Raw genomic sequence first — 15,755 nt, 5'->3', positions numbered from 1 at the left:
AAAAACCCCAAAAGAACCAAAGCAACTCACCTTCCATTTCTTTTTCAGCTCTTTTGGCTTTTTCTTTGTAAATGTTATCCAATCGTTTCTGCTTCTCCTCTTCCCTCCTCCTTTCAGCCACAGTTCTGGCACGCACATCTTGAAAATCCACCTACGGAGGAAATGAAGAAAAAAGTGTAACATTCCTCATAAGAAATATATAGAAAATCCATTTCCCAAGATCCTTATCTGTGGTGAAAAATCCTCTAACATCAGCGATCAGCCAGAAGCTCAGCAGTACTTCCTTTTATCTCTTCTCCTCCTAGAATCAATAACTACAGTAATTCTGAACGGAGTTTTCACTTCTACTAATAAGGGACTGCTGAGAATCAATGGCTTTCAGAAAGGAATCATAAGGTAGAAAAACAAAACACTTAGATTTCCACATCTAAAGTGCAGGAATAAACTAGGCTTTGGGAGACCTCTGTCACAGCACTGGAGACACGGGGCTAAGGGGAATGGGCAGGAAGAGACTACGCAGGGTAAGTATTCAAATTACATGAAAACGTCACACTAGGTCCACTATTAGTAAAGGAAATTTAGGAAAATTTGTAAGCACTGTTACCATAAATATATGTATCACTTACTGAAGAACTTCGTAAGCAAGGAAAGTAGAAGAGAAGACATTCAAATTCATTAAAAAAGACCAAATTTTGGATTTTACAATTACATTTGTTGGACTTGGGGATTGAGGGAAAAGTTATCATTCAGTCTCACTTTACTTTCTTATGACTAAAATATAAACATAAATCTGAGTGATTCAAAACGCTGTTTCTTAAAATATTTGCAATGGGTTTTTTTTTTCGTTTGTTCTTAGAAGGGCTTGAAAATGCAAATATTTTTCACTTCTATTTTAAGGAAAGGATTCTTGATTGTGTTATTGCATAAGGAAACCCCTTCGAAAGAGAAAAACACAGTATTTCCTTTTGATTGCTACCACATAACTTACATTAGCTTCAATACAGATAACGTTGAGTGCTGAGCAAGCCCGAACTTTGCTGCTAATAAAGCCTGCAGACTCCCTGGTGCTATGTCTGTATTACAAGCACTCATTGAACATATGTCGTTATTGCCACTGCTAAATGATAAAGCTTGTCAACATACAGTAATGGTCCCAGATACTGACGTCCTACACCAACATTCTGGAGCCACACAAGAGTAAAACAGTGAAGCTGAATCTCACTTAGAAGGTACAGGTCCAGACAATATTGAGATCACTCTACACAGGACAAATAAGTGTCACTTTCTATCTAGTCCCGGCAGATCTCTCCTGTGTAATATGTACACGGGCTTACTAGTCACAGGTAAAGCAAACCAAGTAGTACATCCTACAACTGAAGTTTGCATATTTTTTGCACAATCGAGAATTTTGTTGGTCTCTCATCTCAAAATTACAGAAACTTTTTCATATTTGTTCAGCATTAAGCAAGTAGGTAACTCCATTAAACACCATGGAAGTTAAAAAACAAATGCTTGAACTTGGGCTAAGGTAAAGTGTCTTGCTGTATAAATTTTCCCACTGCTGAATAATCCCTATAGTGTGCAACAGACCTTAAACTTTTTACAAGTATTACTTATGCAAACACTTTAAAGACAAATGGTTTTTATATAAAAGCCTCTAGGAGCAAAAGGATACTTCAGCTTTCACAGAAACTGGCATGGAGAGTCTCTATTGGTTTAGGAAGAGAGGCACACTTACCAGGCTCTTTTTTTTTATTGGGGAATGGGGGGCAGAGGGAAGGTAGGGAAAAGAGCTAGTTTCACAACCTATAGCAGCACGTGGATCACCAGGGTGAGCCTTCTGGTTTTCAGGATCTGATTTTTCTACCAAGTTCGCATAGCTCTCCACACAGTAGCAGGAAAAACAGTCCTCCCAAAGAGCAACATCACCCTCAAAAATGGAACAAAGATACAGAACCCAGGAAGGTTCATCTACAGCTAGGCGGTCAGATTGGACTTGCCCAAAAACACAGAGAGCTAGAGCTAGAGCTTCCTAAATCACAACTTCTGCCTCATGCCAGAATACCTACAGTAGAGTCATTTGCCCATTCTTTCCCCTTCTCTGTCCCAAAAGGACCAGCCACGTACTGCTCTGCTGTGTTGTTTCATACTTCAGCACTTGGCCAGATGCTCCTCTTACAACATCTACCAAGTCATCGTGGTTTGCCATTGATAACAAGAAGGCACCTCACATACTAGATATCTATCACCAACCAAGTCTACAGCACGCACAAAGCTTCAAGTTGCTCCAAACAGGGCACATCGGCCTTTTACAGAAGCCTTTTACAAGGTCAGAATAACTCAGGGCCTGAGTTACAGATGTGCGCATGGACTCACTCGCTACCTGGGGTCAGCACTAACTCAGAAACTTGGTCAGAAAACATCTAACCTCATTTAGGTGGTACGGACTGAGATCAGAGATCTCCTAGCAATCACCACCTAAAAACACACACAGAAGTAAAAATGCAGAGTACCTTCTTATTCTGCTTTAAGAAGTGGTATCCCAGAGAAAGCTTCTTGTAGGCCTCTCCGTATTTCTCATGCCAGTCTTGCACTGACTTAATGGCTGCTTTCCTCAGTTTCTGTGCCACCTCTTTGGGTGGGGGAAGAGGCTGCTCATGGTCTATTCCCACCGTGAGCTCCAAGAACTCTTGGAAGTTGGAAATAATTAGCGTCCGGAATTGATGGGATCGGGTGAACAACTCCTGCACGATCTGGAACGCCGAGAAGCGCATCTCGGCGTGCTCCTCGTTGAGCCGCGTCATCAGCAGGTGATAGGCGTGGCTGATATGCTCCTCCGAAGACCTGGGAGAGGAGAAATAAATTAAAAAAAGGAAGGGGAGGTATTTAAAAAGAGGTTTAGCACATAAAAACACAACTTTTAAAAAAAATTATTTTAAATTTTAAACCAGGAGCCTCCGTGCTGCCAGCAAGCTGTGCCCGGCTCAGAGAGCAGGCCCCAGGACGGCCCTCGGGGGCAGCCGCCGCGGCTGCCCGGCCCGGGGAGAAGCGTCGCTTTCGAGGGAGGCAGCGAGGCCCGGCTCCCCCCGCCCCGCCCGGGGTGGGGTGGCTCCGGCGGCCGTACTTGCAGATCTTCTTCAGCTCCTTCACCCTGCCCGGCTCCAGCCGCGACTCCCCCGACGTGGTGAGCTCCTCCACCAGCTCGGCGAGGCGCTGGTCCATCTCTGCCGGCAGCGAGACGCCGAGCTGACGGGACAACCGCCCCCTCAGGCCCGGGGAGCCCTGTCAGGCCACCGGGAGCCCGCGACGGGCCGGGCCGGGCCTCCGCGGCGCCACTGCCCGCCCCTCAGGGGAAGCCCCGCCCCTCGGGGGGCTGCTCCCCCCGCCCCGCGGCGGGTGGTACCTTCCTCACCCCCCTCCCCCGGCGCCTACCACCCAGCTCCGCCCCAGCTGTCGCTTTAAGCGTGCGCTGCCCCCCGCCCCCGCCGCTTCCGCGCGGTGATGTCCCCGTGACGTCACACCAGCCGGAAGCGCGAATAGAGGAAGGCGGGGAAGGTCTTAAAGGGACCGCGTCTCGCTTGGAGAGGGGGAGCGGTGTTAACCCCTCGCTGTCCGCGGGGGGCGCAGGGGCTGAGCCCGGTTGCAGGGCTGCACCAGCCCGGGGGGAACAGCGGCCTCCACACGGCCCCCGAGCCCGGCAGGGAATGACGGCCGCCCAGCATGCGGTGCCCCGTGCTTACAAACCTACTTGGGATATTTCCGAAGAATGGCTCAAAAAGGCAGTTTTGGGGACAAACGAGGTCACGGCCCGGCCTGGAGGGCAGGCGCGGGCCCGGGGCAGGCGGCGGGGCTGTGGAGAGGACGGAGGCGCCGAGAGCCGGGTGCTGAGGCGGGGCGCTGAGGCGATGGCGGGCGCACGAGGTGCTGCCCCTCGGAGACCCCCTGGGTGAAGATGGTGGTGACAGGCGTGGGGAGCGGAGCCTCCCCGGCCTTCACGCCTTATGACGGGGCTTCCTCAGAGCTGTGAGGGCGGTCAAACCTTCGGCCTCTCTCTTCTTCACCTCGCCCGCTGAGAAGCTAATACCAGGCAGGAAACGAAGCGAGGAAGGCAGGGACCCAGGCCCTCATTCGTGGCACCCTGTAACCCGGCCCCTCCTCACTTCTGCATCGGAAAGTGAATTTTCTTGAGTAGCTGCTGCTATCCAGGGCCTGGAGGGTCTGTAGAGTCTTTCACAATAGCTTCTCACGTGGGCTCTGTACACACCATGTGAGACACAATTTGAGCTTCTTATCATGGATTTGTAGGTTGCAGATGCAAGGATATGGTGGAAGGAGCAAGTAAGCAAGCGCAGTCCTGTCCTCGCTACCCAAACCTACAGTATTTTTTCCCAGTGCTTTGTCACATTTGGCTTCCAGTGGTATAAATCACAGAATCATAGAATGATAGAATAGTTTGGGTTGGAAGGGACCTTTAAAGGTCATCTAGTCCCACCCCCCTGCCATGGGCAGGGACACCTTCAACTAGCTCAGGTGGGTCAGAGCCCTGTCCAGCCTGACCTTGAATGTTTCCAGGGATGGGGCATCTACCACCTCTCTGGGCAACCTGTGCCAGTGTTTCACCACCCTCACTATAAAAAATTTCTTCCTTATAGAAGAAATCTAAATCCTAGTCTAAATCTACCCTCTTTTAGTTTAAAACCATTCCCCCTTGTCCTGCCGCAACAGGCTCTGCTAAAAAGTTTGTCCCCATCTTTCTTATGAGCCTCTTTTAAGGGGGTTGCAAAAATCCATAAATGATTGATTTTGTCTTTGGGAAAGGTCCTCCACTTTGCAGCACTTGGAAATTATGTTGGCTTTAGAATATTGCAGGGATGAGAGGATTGTTGCTGTGTAGCTGTAGCAAAATGGTACTGTTATATATGTGAGCTATGCCTGGGAGGAAACAGAATGGTGAATACAGCCCAGTTGTCAGGACTTTCAAGGGGAGTATTAAAGTATAACTGTGTTTATACGGTACCTTCCACTTGAGAACCTCAGAACGTTTGACAAACATATGGAGAGAGAAGTTGATGAAGGATCACAGCAATAAGAGAAGCTGAGGTACTGAGCATAGCAAGGGGGTGCTACCTACCTGGGTCCCATCCTTAAAGCACGGTACATGCTCTGCTGCAGTCGGATAATGTGGTTAACCAAAGTGCCCCTTCGTCTTTTCCCACGTGCAGGAAAGCATCCAGCACTTTACTCGGCGTGTGGCTGTGCTCTAAGGGCATCTAGGGTCACCTATGGTGAGAGAGAGGTTGAAAGATTGTCCGTATTCTGGTCTCCCTTTGCAGCAGCCACACAAGCCGTGGTTTAGTTACTGGAGACCGTGAGGCTGCCCTGGATTCGCTCTTGGCAGCACCTGACCTGCTCTTGGCTTTGGGTGCTCAGAAATGTTTTGCAGGTCCCCATCTCTGAAAGCGCTGATTAACCACTGGGAAAGATCAAGCCCTTGCAGGTGCCCGCTTTGAACACCCTAAAGAAGGGAGACATTTAAAATATCTATTCGCATCTGAAAATGTTATTAGATACTTGAATGGTATTTCCATTAATTCACAATTCATGTGCTGGAAGTAACGTATGTGAATTGGTGTTGCAGCTGTCTCTGCTGGCTCCTGTGATAAGGGAAGACATCATTAAACACTTTCTACAAGCAATGAACTCATATTTTCAAACAAATTTACTGCAGCTAATGAATATATACATTTTGCAGTGGTTCTGTTATTTCTGATTTGATACGTGAAACCAATGACATCTTACTTTTTAATAATGTTTCTCCTTTCCTCTTTGCCTTCCATCAAGTAAAATGGATTTCCATGTGAAAGCCACACAGAATGGCACAGCTTATCTTTAAAGTTTAGATCAGTTTACTCTTTCAATATTTCCTATTTTTCTATTTCTCTTCTTAATTTGATTGAAAGTGCGAGAACAACTGCTTTCTATTAGGTTATTGCTTGCAAAATTAGCATTGCTGTACTATCTAGAAACAGTATTTCAAAATGAGCCTCAAGCAACATACTTAACATCTACAAAGGCACCAATTTCATATCCATGCATAATGTTTAAAGAAATCCCTGCAAGGAGCCATATGGTTTTGCAAAGAATCAGTTGATGAATGAATGCTGAGTTGTGTAACTCATTCATGGTAGTCCCTTAGGCAGATCCCAGCGAGAGCTAAGCTTTTTTTTTTTTTTTTTAAGTCAAAGACAATTACATAAAATCGTGTTTGCTCAAGTTGCTGAGTTTCTTTCCCCTTCTTTTTAATAAACATGATAAATATCCACCATTCAAATATTTCTATACTTCCTTCATCTGGACCAACCTGATAAAAGGCTGAAGAGAGCCATAACATGGCAGAATTCATTTAGCTGCAAAAGTCACAACCACTCCACACCTGCATTGATTTTCCCCTGACACGACTGTTCTGGGCTGTTCAGCATAGGGGAACGCAGGACACTGCAGAGCGCAGAGGCAGAACTGAACACCACCCGCTACCCCTTCAGAGCCTCAGGGTTGAGCATAACTACCAGTTTACACCTGGTTTTAGCAAAGCCTGAGTCTGCTGCTTCGTGTCGTGGATCGTGACAGGTTGTTGATTCAAGAAGTTGCATTTCTTACCTCTGTGCTGAGAGATCAGCAAGAGCAGGGTGGTTATACTTTGTGCGTTGTTCTCCCAAGTGAGTGATACCTTGCAGGAGCAGAGACTCCTCCAGAAGTACTGTCCTGTCCACCACCTCTCCAAGATACCCAACGCTATCCTCATTGGCAAGAGGCATTTGCAATGGGAATGTTCTCCTACAGGATATCTCCAGGCATGACCAGTTGGTCCATCCAGAGATCATCTCCAGCTCGTCCAGTGTCTTTGGCCAAATACATAGGCAAAGAAAAGCCCAGAATTTTGTCCATCGACACCAATTATTTGGGTCTGGGGGTTCTTACATTAAAGAAGAGTCATTTGTTCCATCACAAATTTAAAAGGTCAAACTGATGGCTCTCAGAAGGATTGTTTCAGACTTTCGTGTAATACTAAATTTTCTGGTGTAGTCTTTTTATAAAAGAAAAATCTAGGCAGGAGACAGTTCCACCATTTTACTAGATGATTCTTTGCCTGGGATTGTTTTCCAACTTCGCAATAAAAGAGCATGTCAGGCAGAAGGAAACCCCGCTGAACTTTTAAGATAGCTGTATTCAGCTTAATGATATGATATTAAAAAGGAGGGTTTATTTTCCTGCCAAAACGGAACTTGGGCAAAAAAGCTTCCCTACAAATAATTTGGAGTTAAAATAACTTTGGTTTCAGGCCTGAAGATGCAGAAACACGATAAACACTGATATTAAATTGTCACAGAATTTGTGCCAGTTGGGTTGCAAAGAAAATACTGACCTTCCATGTGAGATGAATAGATGCTTAACTACTGGTTTGATTCGAGCAAAAGGATGACAGTTATTTGAAAGCTCTGAACTACCTCATAAGGGGTAAGGACTATATTTAAACAGATGTTCTCAAAGGAGAAATAGTCTATTCATTAAACCATCAATAATGCAAGGCCAAAGGTACTTGGCGACCTCCTCTAATTATGTGAAATATTGACTGTGACAACACTTCAGCCTATTGTAACGTTTTATAATTCTGTCATAGGAGGAGATGAATGAACCTGCTTTGTACGGTCTAGATCACTAATTAAATAACCATTTGTAAGTTGGATGGAGCAGGAATAGCTGTAGGAGAACCATCACAAATCAAGGAGCACCTTCCTAACACGTAGCTTATATTCATGTCTAGAATAATTTTTAAAAATGATCCTGCAGCGTTTCCTGAAACTACACACTAGCATTGACACACTTGACTAGTATCAATGAGGGTAAATTGCTTTTTTCTCTGTGGAAAGATCTATGCAGACTCTAACTGGAACCTAATGAGCATTTTTCCATGTTAAATATATGTCCACATCACAAGTTAATATTTCTACATGAATGCACCCACAGAAGATCAAGGCACATCCCATTGCACTGCAAGCAGGTGTCTTTGGGGGTCTGGGGGACACCAGCCTTTAAGGCAGGACTCAGATCAGGTGGTTCAGAAAAGGAGGAGCTTGAAGCTTGTTACCATGTAGAAAAGGAGAGTGCAGAGGAAGAGAAGAACCCCAAGCTTGCAATAAGAGGAAATCCACCCCAAATTCTGCTTGAAGACCCTCTGATGCTAAATCATACAGCTACAGAAATGCCACTTCCACAAGTATGCAAATAGGACTTCTTTCAAACATACGATGTTAGCAGAAGTTTCTTAAACAACTTAAAGAGGCTGGTTTGGGTGTCACGTTGACTCATCGATGGTACGTTTTTGAACCTCTTTCTGCCTGACGTCTGAGCTGTCCTGTCCTTGGAAAGCCACAGCCTGTAATAGAATTGCGGTCGCTTGAGCTTGTTTCTCCAAATGAGAGACTGCAGAGAGCTGTGGCTTCAGATGCCCAAAGGAATTGCTTTTTTCTTCTTTTCCCAAGGATGTGGAAAAGGAGAGAACTGCTCTGAACTGCTAAAAGTTGTAGCACTGTCTCCAGTTAAAATGGGAACGATGAAGTCAATTCCTGATGTGAAACTGTTGTCATCGCTACCGGCCACGGACAGGCGGTAGGTCTGCACGTGTCACACAGCCATTGCACGCCATTACACAAACACCGTCCGATCAGTGGTTTTCCTTATCAGATTTCTCTGTCCTGTTCGTGCACCAGGTAGCTTGAACCCGCAGTGATGTTGCAATCAGTCATTCACGGGAGCGAGTCCTCAGTCATCCATCAAAATCCAGTGTATCCCCTCGGCACCAGGACAGTGCCCAAACAAGCATGCTCTCGGCCTTCAGGCCTTTCTGGTATTTCCATCATCTTTTATGAGCAGCAACCAGGAAAGCCACATTGATCAAAACAAGCTTTTCTAGGGAATTTCTTTTACTGTTATGATAAAAGAACGCTTTGTCTTTGTGAAGAGATTATTTATACAGGTCAGCTTTTGCAGGCAGAAGGGAAGTCCCTGGCTTGAGGAGATTATGAGGTAGTTGGGACAAAAATAGAGTGCAAAGACTACAGTTTGAGAGAGAAGGAAATACTGAAGTATAACTAAAAGGAAGAAGGACGTGTCTTGAAAGGAAGAAGGTAGCAAGTCTTGTGAACTGTGGAGCCATTAATTCATTTATGCTTTTAAGGATGTGTTTTGCACTTCTGTGGCTCGATATGTAAGTGGGAGCAGAATGGGAAAATATCTATTCCTGTTTCATATATTAGGACCCCTGTGCGGGGTTTCTGCAGCAAGCACATCATGACAGTCCCACGGACCAACATACTTTTATATTGTGCACTACTAAGACCCCCAAAGTATTTCACAAACTTTTAGGCAGTTGAACCTCAATACAGCCAGGAACAAGACTTGTAGATACAGTCAACACATATGAAGAATAAGTTGGTTTTAAGAAGACCATACGATAGCCTGGCAGAAAAGCTGAGTACAGAATTTGGGGTGCTGACTCCATCCCCTGAGCTGCAGCACCTCCAGCAACACATCCCTGCCCCAGTGCGAGCTCAGCAGCGTTACTCATGCAGCCACCCGTACTCTGTGTTTCAGCTTGTTTCACGCAAGTGTTAAAAGGCCTCTTAAATGAATCATTCCTACTTTTCATCTTTGCACAAGGCGTAACAGTAAAATTATATAAAATACTGAAAAAGCAGTGGTGGTGAATATGCCTCAGTAAACTATACACAAAGTTTTCTTGACTTCCTATGCAGAGCAGCATAAAGGTCAACTTCTCCAAGAAGGACAGTAGATGAAAGACCAAACTTTTTGCTCCCCTAATAATTTCCTCCATAAAAAAAATGGATCAGTTATTGATACATCAGTAAAACGTAGCCAGGGTGAGACTTTTTTCTGGCAGAAATCTGTGTGAATCTGTGACCTGCGGATATGCACAAGTCTGCTCTGGAGCGAGCCCTTCAACAGCCTCTGGCACGGGCTTGCAGAGCTCCAAACGTCCAGTTCTGCTGCGGGTCATGTAACTTGAAATCTAGGAAACTGTTTTTTATTTAATTCTAAACACAAAACTGGCACTCAGTAATTTCAAATGGACAAGGTATATTTATAGGGATAGTACAGGAAACTGCACTGCCAGCAGCGGTCTGAGCTGGGTAACTGGGACAGCCTTCTCTCATCTTAAAGCACGGAAAATACTCTGTCGTTGCCTTTGTCACCACGTTCCTACATGGCCGCGAAAGAGGCAGCCACTGAGAGCCACAGCTTCCTGATTTTTTTAGAAAAAAAATTCTAAATTTATTTAGAAATTATTTATTTAATCTAAAAACATTTCTAAAGTTATCTCTTCTTTAGGAAAAAAAAAGATACAAGAAAGCTATGGGAAGTATGAAGTACTTTACATTCTCAGATAAGAGTGAAAATGAACTTTACAAAGCTCTGGCCTTCCTCGCCCTTCAGCAGAAGCGTGCCCAGTTAATTATACGCCCAAATTATCCCTCTTACCCCCTACACAAGAAGCCGACCCCGTTTCTGCCGGTTTTTAAACCCCACGCGGGAGGCCCAGCGGAGGCAGGGCTCACCCAAGGAGGGGCTGTGAGATGGGGCGAGCATCCCCCGTCCCCTCCGAGCCGCTCGCCGGGGCCGGGCTGCGCCGGGGCGCAGCGCCCAGCAGATGGCAATGCAGGAAAACCTCTAGCCCGTCCGGCAAGGCGGGAGCCGGGGCTGAGCTACACCTTCTTGGGGGAAAAAGCACCGCCTCAGAAATCCTGCTGGGTTATTTTTAACGTGTCCTGCAAGGGAGCAAATCGTTTTCACCATCAGCAAGTTATTTGCTTTGGTTTTGTTTTTAAAGTATAGGATTTGAGCTTACAGGCTTGGAGCACTGACCTGTGGCAATGGGTTTGGTGTCCCAGATCCAAACCCTAGGGATGATCCGTGAGGATATCAAGTGCCCAGAGGTTTTCAGCAATCAAAGGTGGGAATTACAATTTTTATATACACACACACACACGCATACGTATAAATATATATATGGATATGCCACATAAATATAAATGTGGCACATTATATTTATCTGTATATATACCTACACACACACACACACATATATAAAAAATGTCACTTAAGAACTCTGTTCACAACACATTCTCGCATATTCTCTTGTTGCATCTTCTACCTATGTGCAAGGCCACGCTGTTTCCAGGCCAGGAATAAGTCTCTAAACAGATCAGAGTCCTTACCCTGATCAGAGTCTTGCAATAAAATAGGCAAGGAAGAGATTTGATTTGAAGAAGGCATTCCGGAGTATCACATCAAGGAAACTACTTTTAATGACAATTAAAAAGAGAACACCTCTCTCTGAGAAAGCACTGAAGGTGGAGGTATTTTCCAAGCAAACGACTCACTGCTTTCCCTGTGCTTATAGAGGAAAATGGATGTAGTAAAACTTTGAGAAAATCATAGAAGCATTGGAAGTTTCTAGTGGCACACTTTGCCTTTTATCTGAACACACACCACCAAAAAAAACCCCGAAACAAACAAAACCACCCCTCAAAACCAAAACAAAAACCAACAAAAAAATCCAAAAACTCTTAAGCCAATAAAAAAACAATGGAAGATATTTGGACTTTAAGAAATTAATGAAAGAAGCTTGATTGCACCAAAAAGCTGGTGAAAAAACTTCTTTTTCACTTCGTATTAAAACTAAAATAACTGCACCTGGCAGAGAAGTGGCTCTTTCTTGAAAGGCTGTCCTGGTTTTGGCTGGGATGGAGTTGATTTTCTTCCTATTAACTGGTATAGTGCTGTGTTTTGGATGTAGTGTGAGAATAATGTTGATGACACGCTGATGTTTTGGTTGTTGCTAGGTATTGTTTACGCTAGTCAAGGACTTTTCATCTTCCCATGCCCTGCCAGATGTGCAGGGGGCTGGGAGGGAGTGTGGCCAGGGCGGCTGGCCCAGCTGGCCAATGGGCTATTCCATACCATATGACGTCATGCTCAGCATATAAGGCTGGGTGAAGAAGAAGGAGGGGGGGCGTTCGGAGTGATGGCGTTTGTCTTCCCAAGTAACCGTTACACGTGATGGAGCCCTGCTTTCCTGGGGATGGCTGAACACCTGCCTGCCCATGGGAAGTGGTGAATGAATTCCTTGTTTTGCTTTGCTTGCGTGCGCGGCTTTTGCTTTCCCTATTAAACTGTCTTTATCTCAGCCCACGAGTTTTTCTCACTCTTACCCTTCCGATTCTCTCCCTGTCCCGCTGGGGGTGGGGGGAGTGAGTGAGCGGCTGCGTGGTATTTGGCTGCTGCCAGGTTAAACCACGACAAAGGCCAACGATGGTGAACTGAAATCACAACTGAGTTGCCAAAATGCTGCCACGGGCACCATAACCACGGGTTGGTTAAAGTGGCTGCAGAGCAAATGATGGAAACGCTGAGAAGTCCACTTACATGTCTGTAAACACAGCGTAAGTTTACTTACTACAAACAAGGAATCCAAATTATCTACAATCAATATGATTCCTCTCATCTCCATATGCTTATATCATTGCTTGGACTCTTGTTTTAAATGGTGCAATAAAAACCTGTTTGTAGTGCTTAGGAAAACAAATGCATATGTTGCAAAAATACACTATATCACTATATTGTCTCCTCTAAAGCCTCATGGGTAACTGGTCTCGAACTGCACAGGAATACTTTAACACGGATCCATGTTCTGGATTTACTGCTTAGAAAAGCAGCAGGTCTTACTCTTTCAGAACCACCAGCTTATTTCAAATATGTCTGTATTATATTGAATCATACTGTGGCAACAGCAGGGTTAAACGGTTTCAGAGCAATAACGAAAACCTGTCAGTAGTGGACATTTACCTCTGTAAAACGTGTAAAAACAGTGTGGCCAATACTAAAATAATATAAATTTTCCAAAGTTCTTTAAAAAAATCAGTGACATATAGGAAGGGTACAAGAACAAACTGCAGAAAAGAAATAGTCGCAGTACTGCCTGTAAGTAAAGATTTAAATCAGTTTTGATTATTGAGAGGTAATTTGTTCATAAAATAAAAGGATCTTCAGTGAAAAATGTCACATATTAAATGATCTTGAGTATAGCAGCAAAAACCACAAGAAACAAAAGATGAATTCAAACTGGAAACCAGGCACATATTTTAGCAGTGAGGAAACAGATTCTCTGTCTCATGATGATGTTTTTCTGACAGATGTGCTCTAACCAAACAACTCTGGATTGTAAATAGTTTTGAGACTCGACATCTGAAATCAGGACACTGGAGATCTATCACTCCAGGCTCCTGTGGAAGGCATTACGTTACGGAGAAGACTTTTTACACAAAACAGAGGTGGCAGGACATGGAAAACCTGGTGACTCAGTTAGACAGTAAATGTTAAAGCAGGAGCCCTGGCTACCCCTGCCATGAAGTTGTCAGTGGATCCTGGAGAGAGGACAGAATAGAGTTTAAGAAAAAGAGAGTTTAAGAAAAATAGAGTTTAAGAAAAAGGATATTATGGACTTTGAAGAGTCCTCAAGTTAAAAGCAACTACTGTAAGTTCCCGAGAATGTTCCCAATGTCAAGACTCAATTACCTAAGGACAGATAAGGGTGATAGGATGGTTCCTCTAATGGTGGAAATCGTAAGAGCAGCCCCTCTAGCTGCCCACAGCGGGGAGGACTGCTTGGAGCAGATGAAGTTGTGAGGTTGGATTTTTAATCTTTGGGATTTTAACAGAATTGATCCATACCGGTATATTTAATGGGATTTGCACAAAGTTTTAGAACATTCAAGAAACCATTGCTCTACAAGACTTTATGTTTTAGCCTAGACAATTTAGTATCGCTTCAACTGAGCATGAGACTTTCTGGAGGAGCCCAAAGCTCTGTTTTGCTGCTTTCAATGTGCACCCAGGACATAGCTGCTAGAACCATTTTAATGTTTTGATTTTTCTTATGGGGTGAAATAATGAAAATAATGATTCATTTTAAACTTGTCAGACTCTAGGTGGAGGTATTGTTTTGCAATAATAATTTTTAAACAGACACCTGAAGGTTCAGTGCTAGGTTAATTGCCCAAAGGTTCTTCTTGGCTTCTACAGCCTGGATGACAAAAATGGTACCAGAGCTCTGATTTCTTTTCATGCTGTTCCTGGATATACAAGGTGTAGAGGGAAAGAATTAAGACAAATACCTTATTCAGATCAAAATTTAATCTAGCATCTCACATCCTTAAACACAAAGATCACAGGCTATGTTATTATGGTTTCCTGATGCAAAGAAACCAGTCATTATCCGTTGCTAATTGGTTTAGAATAAGAGAGGTATTTCTGGATGCAGCAACGGCTAATCTTACTTCAGTGAGGAATTCTTAATTTTACCTCCTCAGAGGAAGGCTCCAAACATAGAGATAGGGAATATGTGTTGGCCAAGGGTAGGATGATTTCTCTCTTAACAGGGCAGGTGACATTCTTTCCAATTATTATAAAAATTAAGACACGTTAGGTGTGTCAAAGAAGGTCTGTTATTCACTGAAGGAGCAAAACAGCAATTCAGTTGTAGCTGCTCTGCTTTTTTCTATACTTGGTAGTTAAACTGATTAGCTCTCTTATAAAAACATCACCCTTTTTATTCACTAGTTTTTGAAGTAGGATAATGCATCACTGAAGCTAGAGAGCTGGCAATGGACATGACAGTGAAATTCAAAGTAAACAGATAGCACAAAGTCTGGATGATCAGAGCATATGTATATCTGAGATCAACATTTACAAAGTGCCCTTCAGAAAAACCCCAAAACAACAGATTTGCATCAGTGACATCAATTCCCATCTATTCTTCACTGTCTGACCATCGAACAAGATGAGATCACACACTTGATGGTGTTCATCCCATTCCAGGGCTCCTGGAGCTGGCTGTGTCTCGGTTTCCACGCGTGCAGGTCAGCAGCGTAGCGGCTCTGGGCACCCTCCGTACCCAGGGGATGCAAATGCTTTGAGGGCAAGATCCATTTACAGACTCCAGAGACTTCAAGCCTGTTCTGCTCAAGCCTCATGCTGACTCCAGAAAAGAGTTGGGAAGCAGGTTGTAATACTCCTGAAATAGAAATATTACACTAGACTAAGTTGATCAGAGCTGCGGATTACCCTTCTCTCCATCACATGTGTCCTCATACTGCTCAGGGATCTCTCTGCAGTGGCAGAGAGACAGCACAAGCCAGTGCTGCTTCTTCGCTCGCCCCAGCAGCCCACAGAGACACTCTCCTGGTGCATCACCTCACCAACCGGCCTGAATTCTTCTCAATTTCCTATGGTGGAAGTCAGCCCTGTAAACGGATGTTCCTTATGGCCGTGAATAGGATCAAGTAATTTCTGGTGGCCATGAGATCCTGTGCACAGATGAGCAGGATGATGGCCACCTGAGCGTCCACAGTTTAAAATAGAAAATTATGTCACGATCCTCATGGAGAAACAGCCTCTTCTCCCACACCACATAGCAAAACAGCTTATACTGAGGAACCACCCAGCCTTCCGAAATGAAGAGGGGCAGCAACAAACAGACGATGGGTCAAAACCTGCCTGTGGGGTTTTCACCCTGCACAGCGGTTCTGTCGGCAGGGGATGGAGCTGGGGAGCAGGCCTGGTTCCAGCTGAGAAGTTGGCTGGGTATTACAGCACAACGCCAGGTATACCTGGAAAGA

At 44.6% G+C, this 15,755-nt stretch overlaps 1 protein-coding gene across 2 annotated transcripts in view; it reads right to left on the bottom strand.

Annotated features, from left to right (window-relative positions):
• Positions 1-3,358, bottom strand: part of UVSSA (UV stimulated scaffold protein A) — a 56,684-nt gene extending 53,326 nt beyond the window's left edge. For both annotated transcript variants that reach the window (XM_075148506.1, XM_075148507.1), the window contains exons 1-3: positions 3,125-3,358; positions 2,514-2,844; positions 31-151 (exon numbers count right to left, since the gene is read on the bottom strand). In XM_075148506.1, coding sequence (XP_075004607.1) covers positions 31-151; positions 2,514-2,844; positions 3,125-3,222 — 550 coding nt within the window. In that variant the 5' untranslated portion in view covers positions 3,223-3,358. The remainder of the gene's footprint in view (positions 1-30; positions 152-2,513; positions 2,845-3,124) is intronic.
• Positions 3,359-15,755: the final 12,397 nt, after the last annotated feature.

This window comes from Calonectris borealis, chromosome 4, assembly GCF_964195595.1.
Source record: "Calonectris borealis chromosome 4, bCalBor7.hap1.2, whole genome shotgun sequence".
In the NCBI taxonomy this organism is placed as follows: Eukaryota; Metazoa; Chordata; class Aves; order Procellariiformes; family Procellariidae; genus Calonectris; species Calonectris borealis.
The sequence above is the reverse complement of the archived record's forward strand: the minus strand, read 5'-3'. Positions and strand labels throughout refer to the sequence as shown.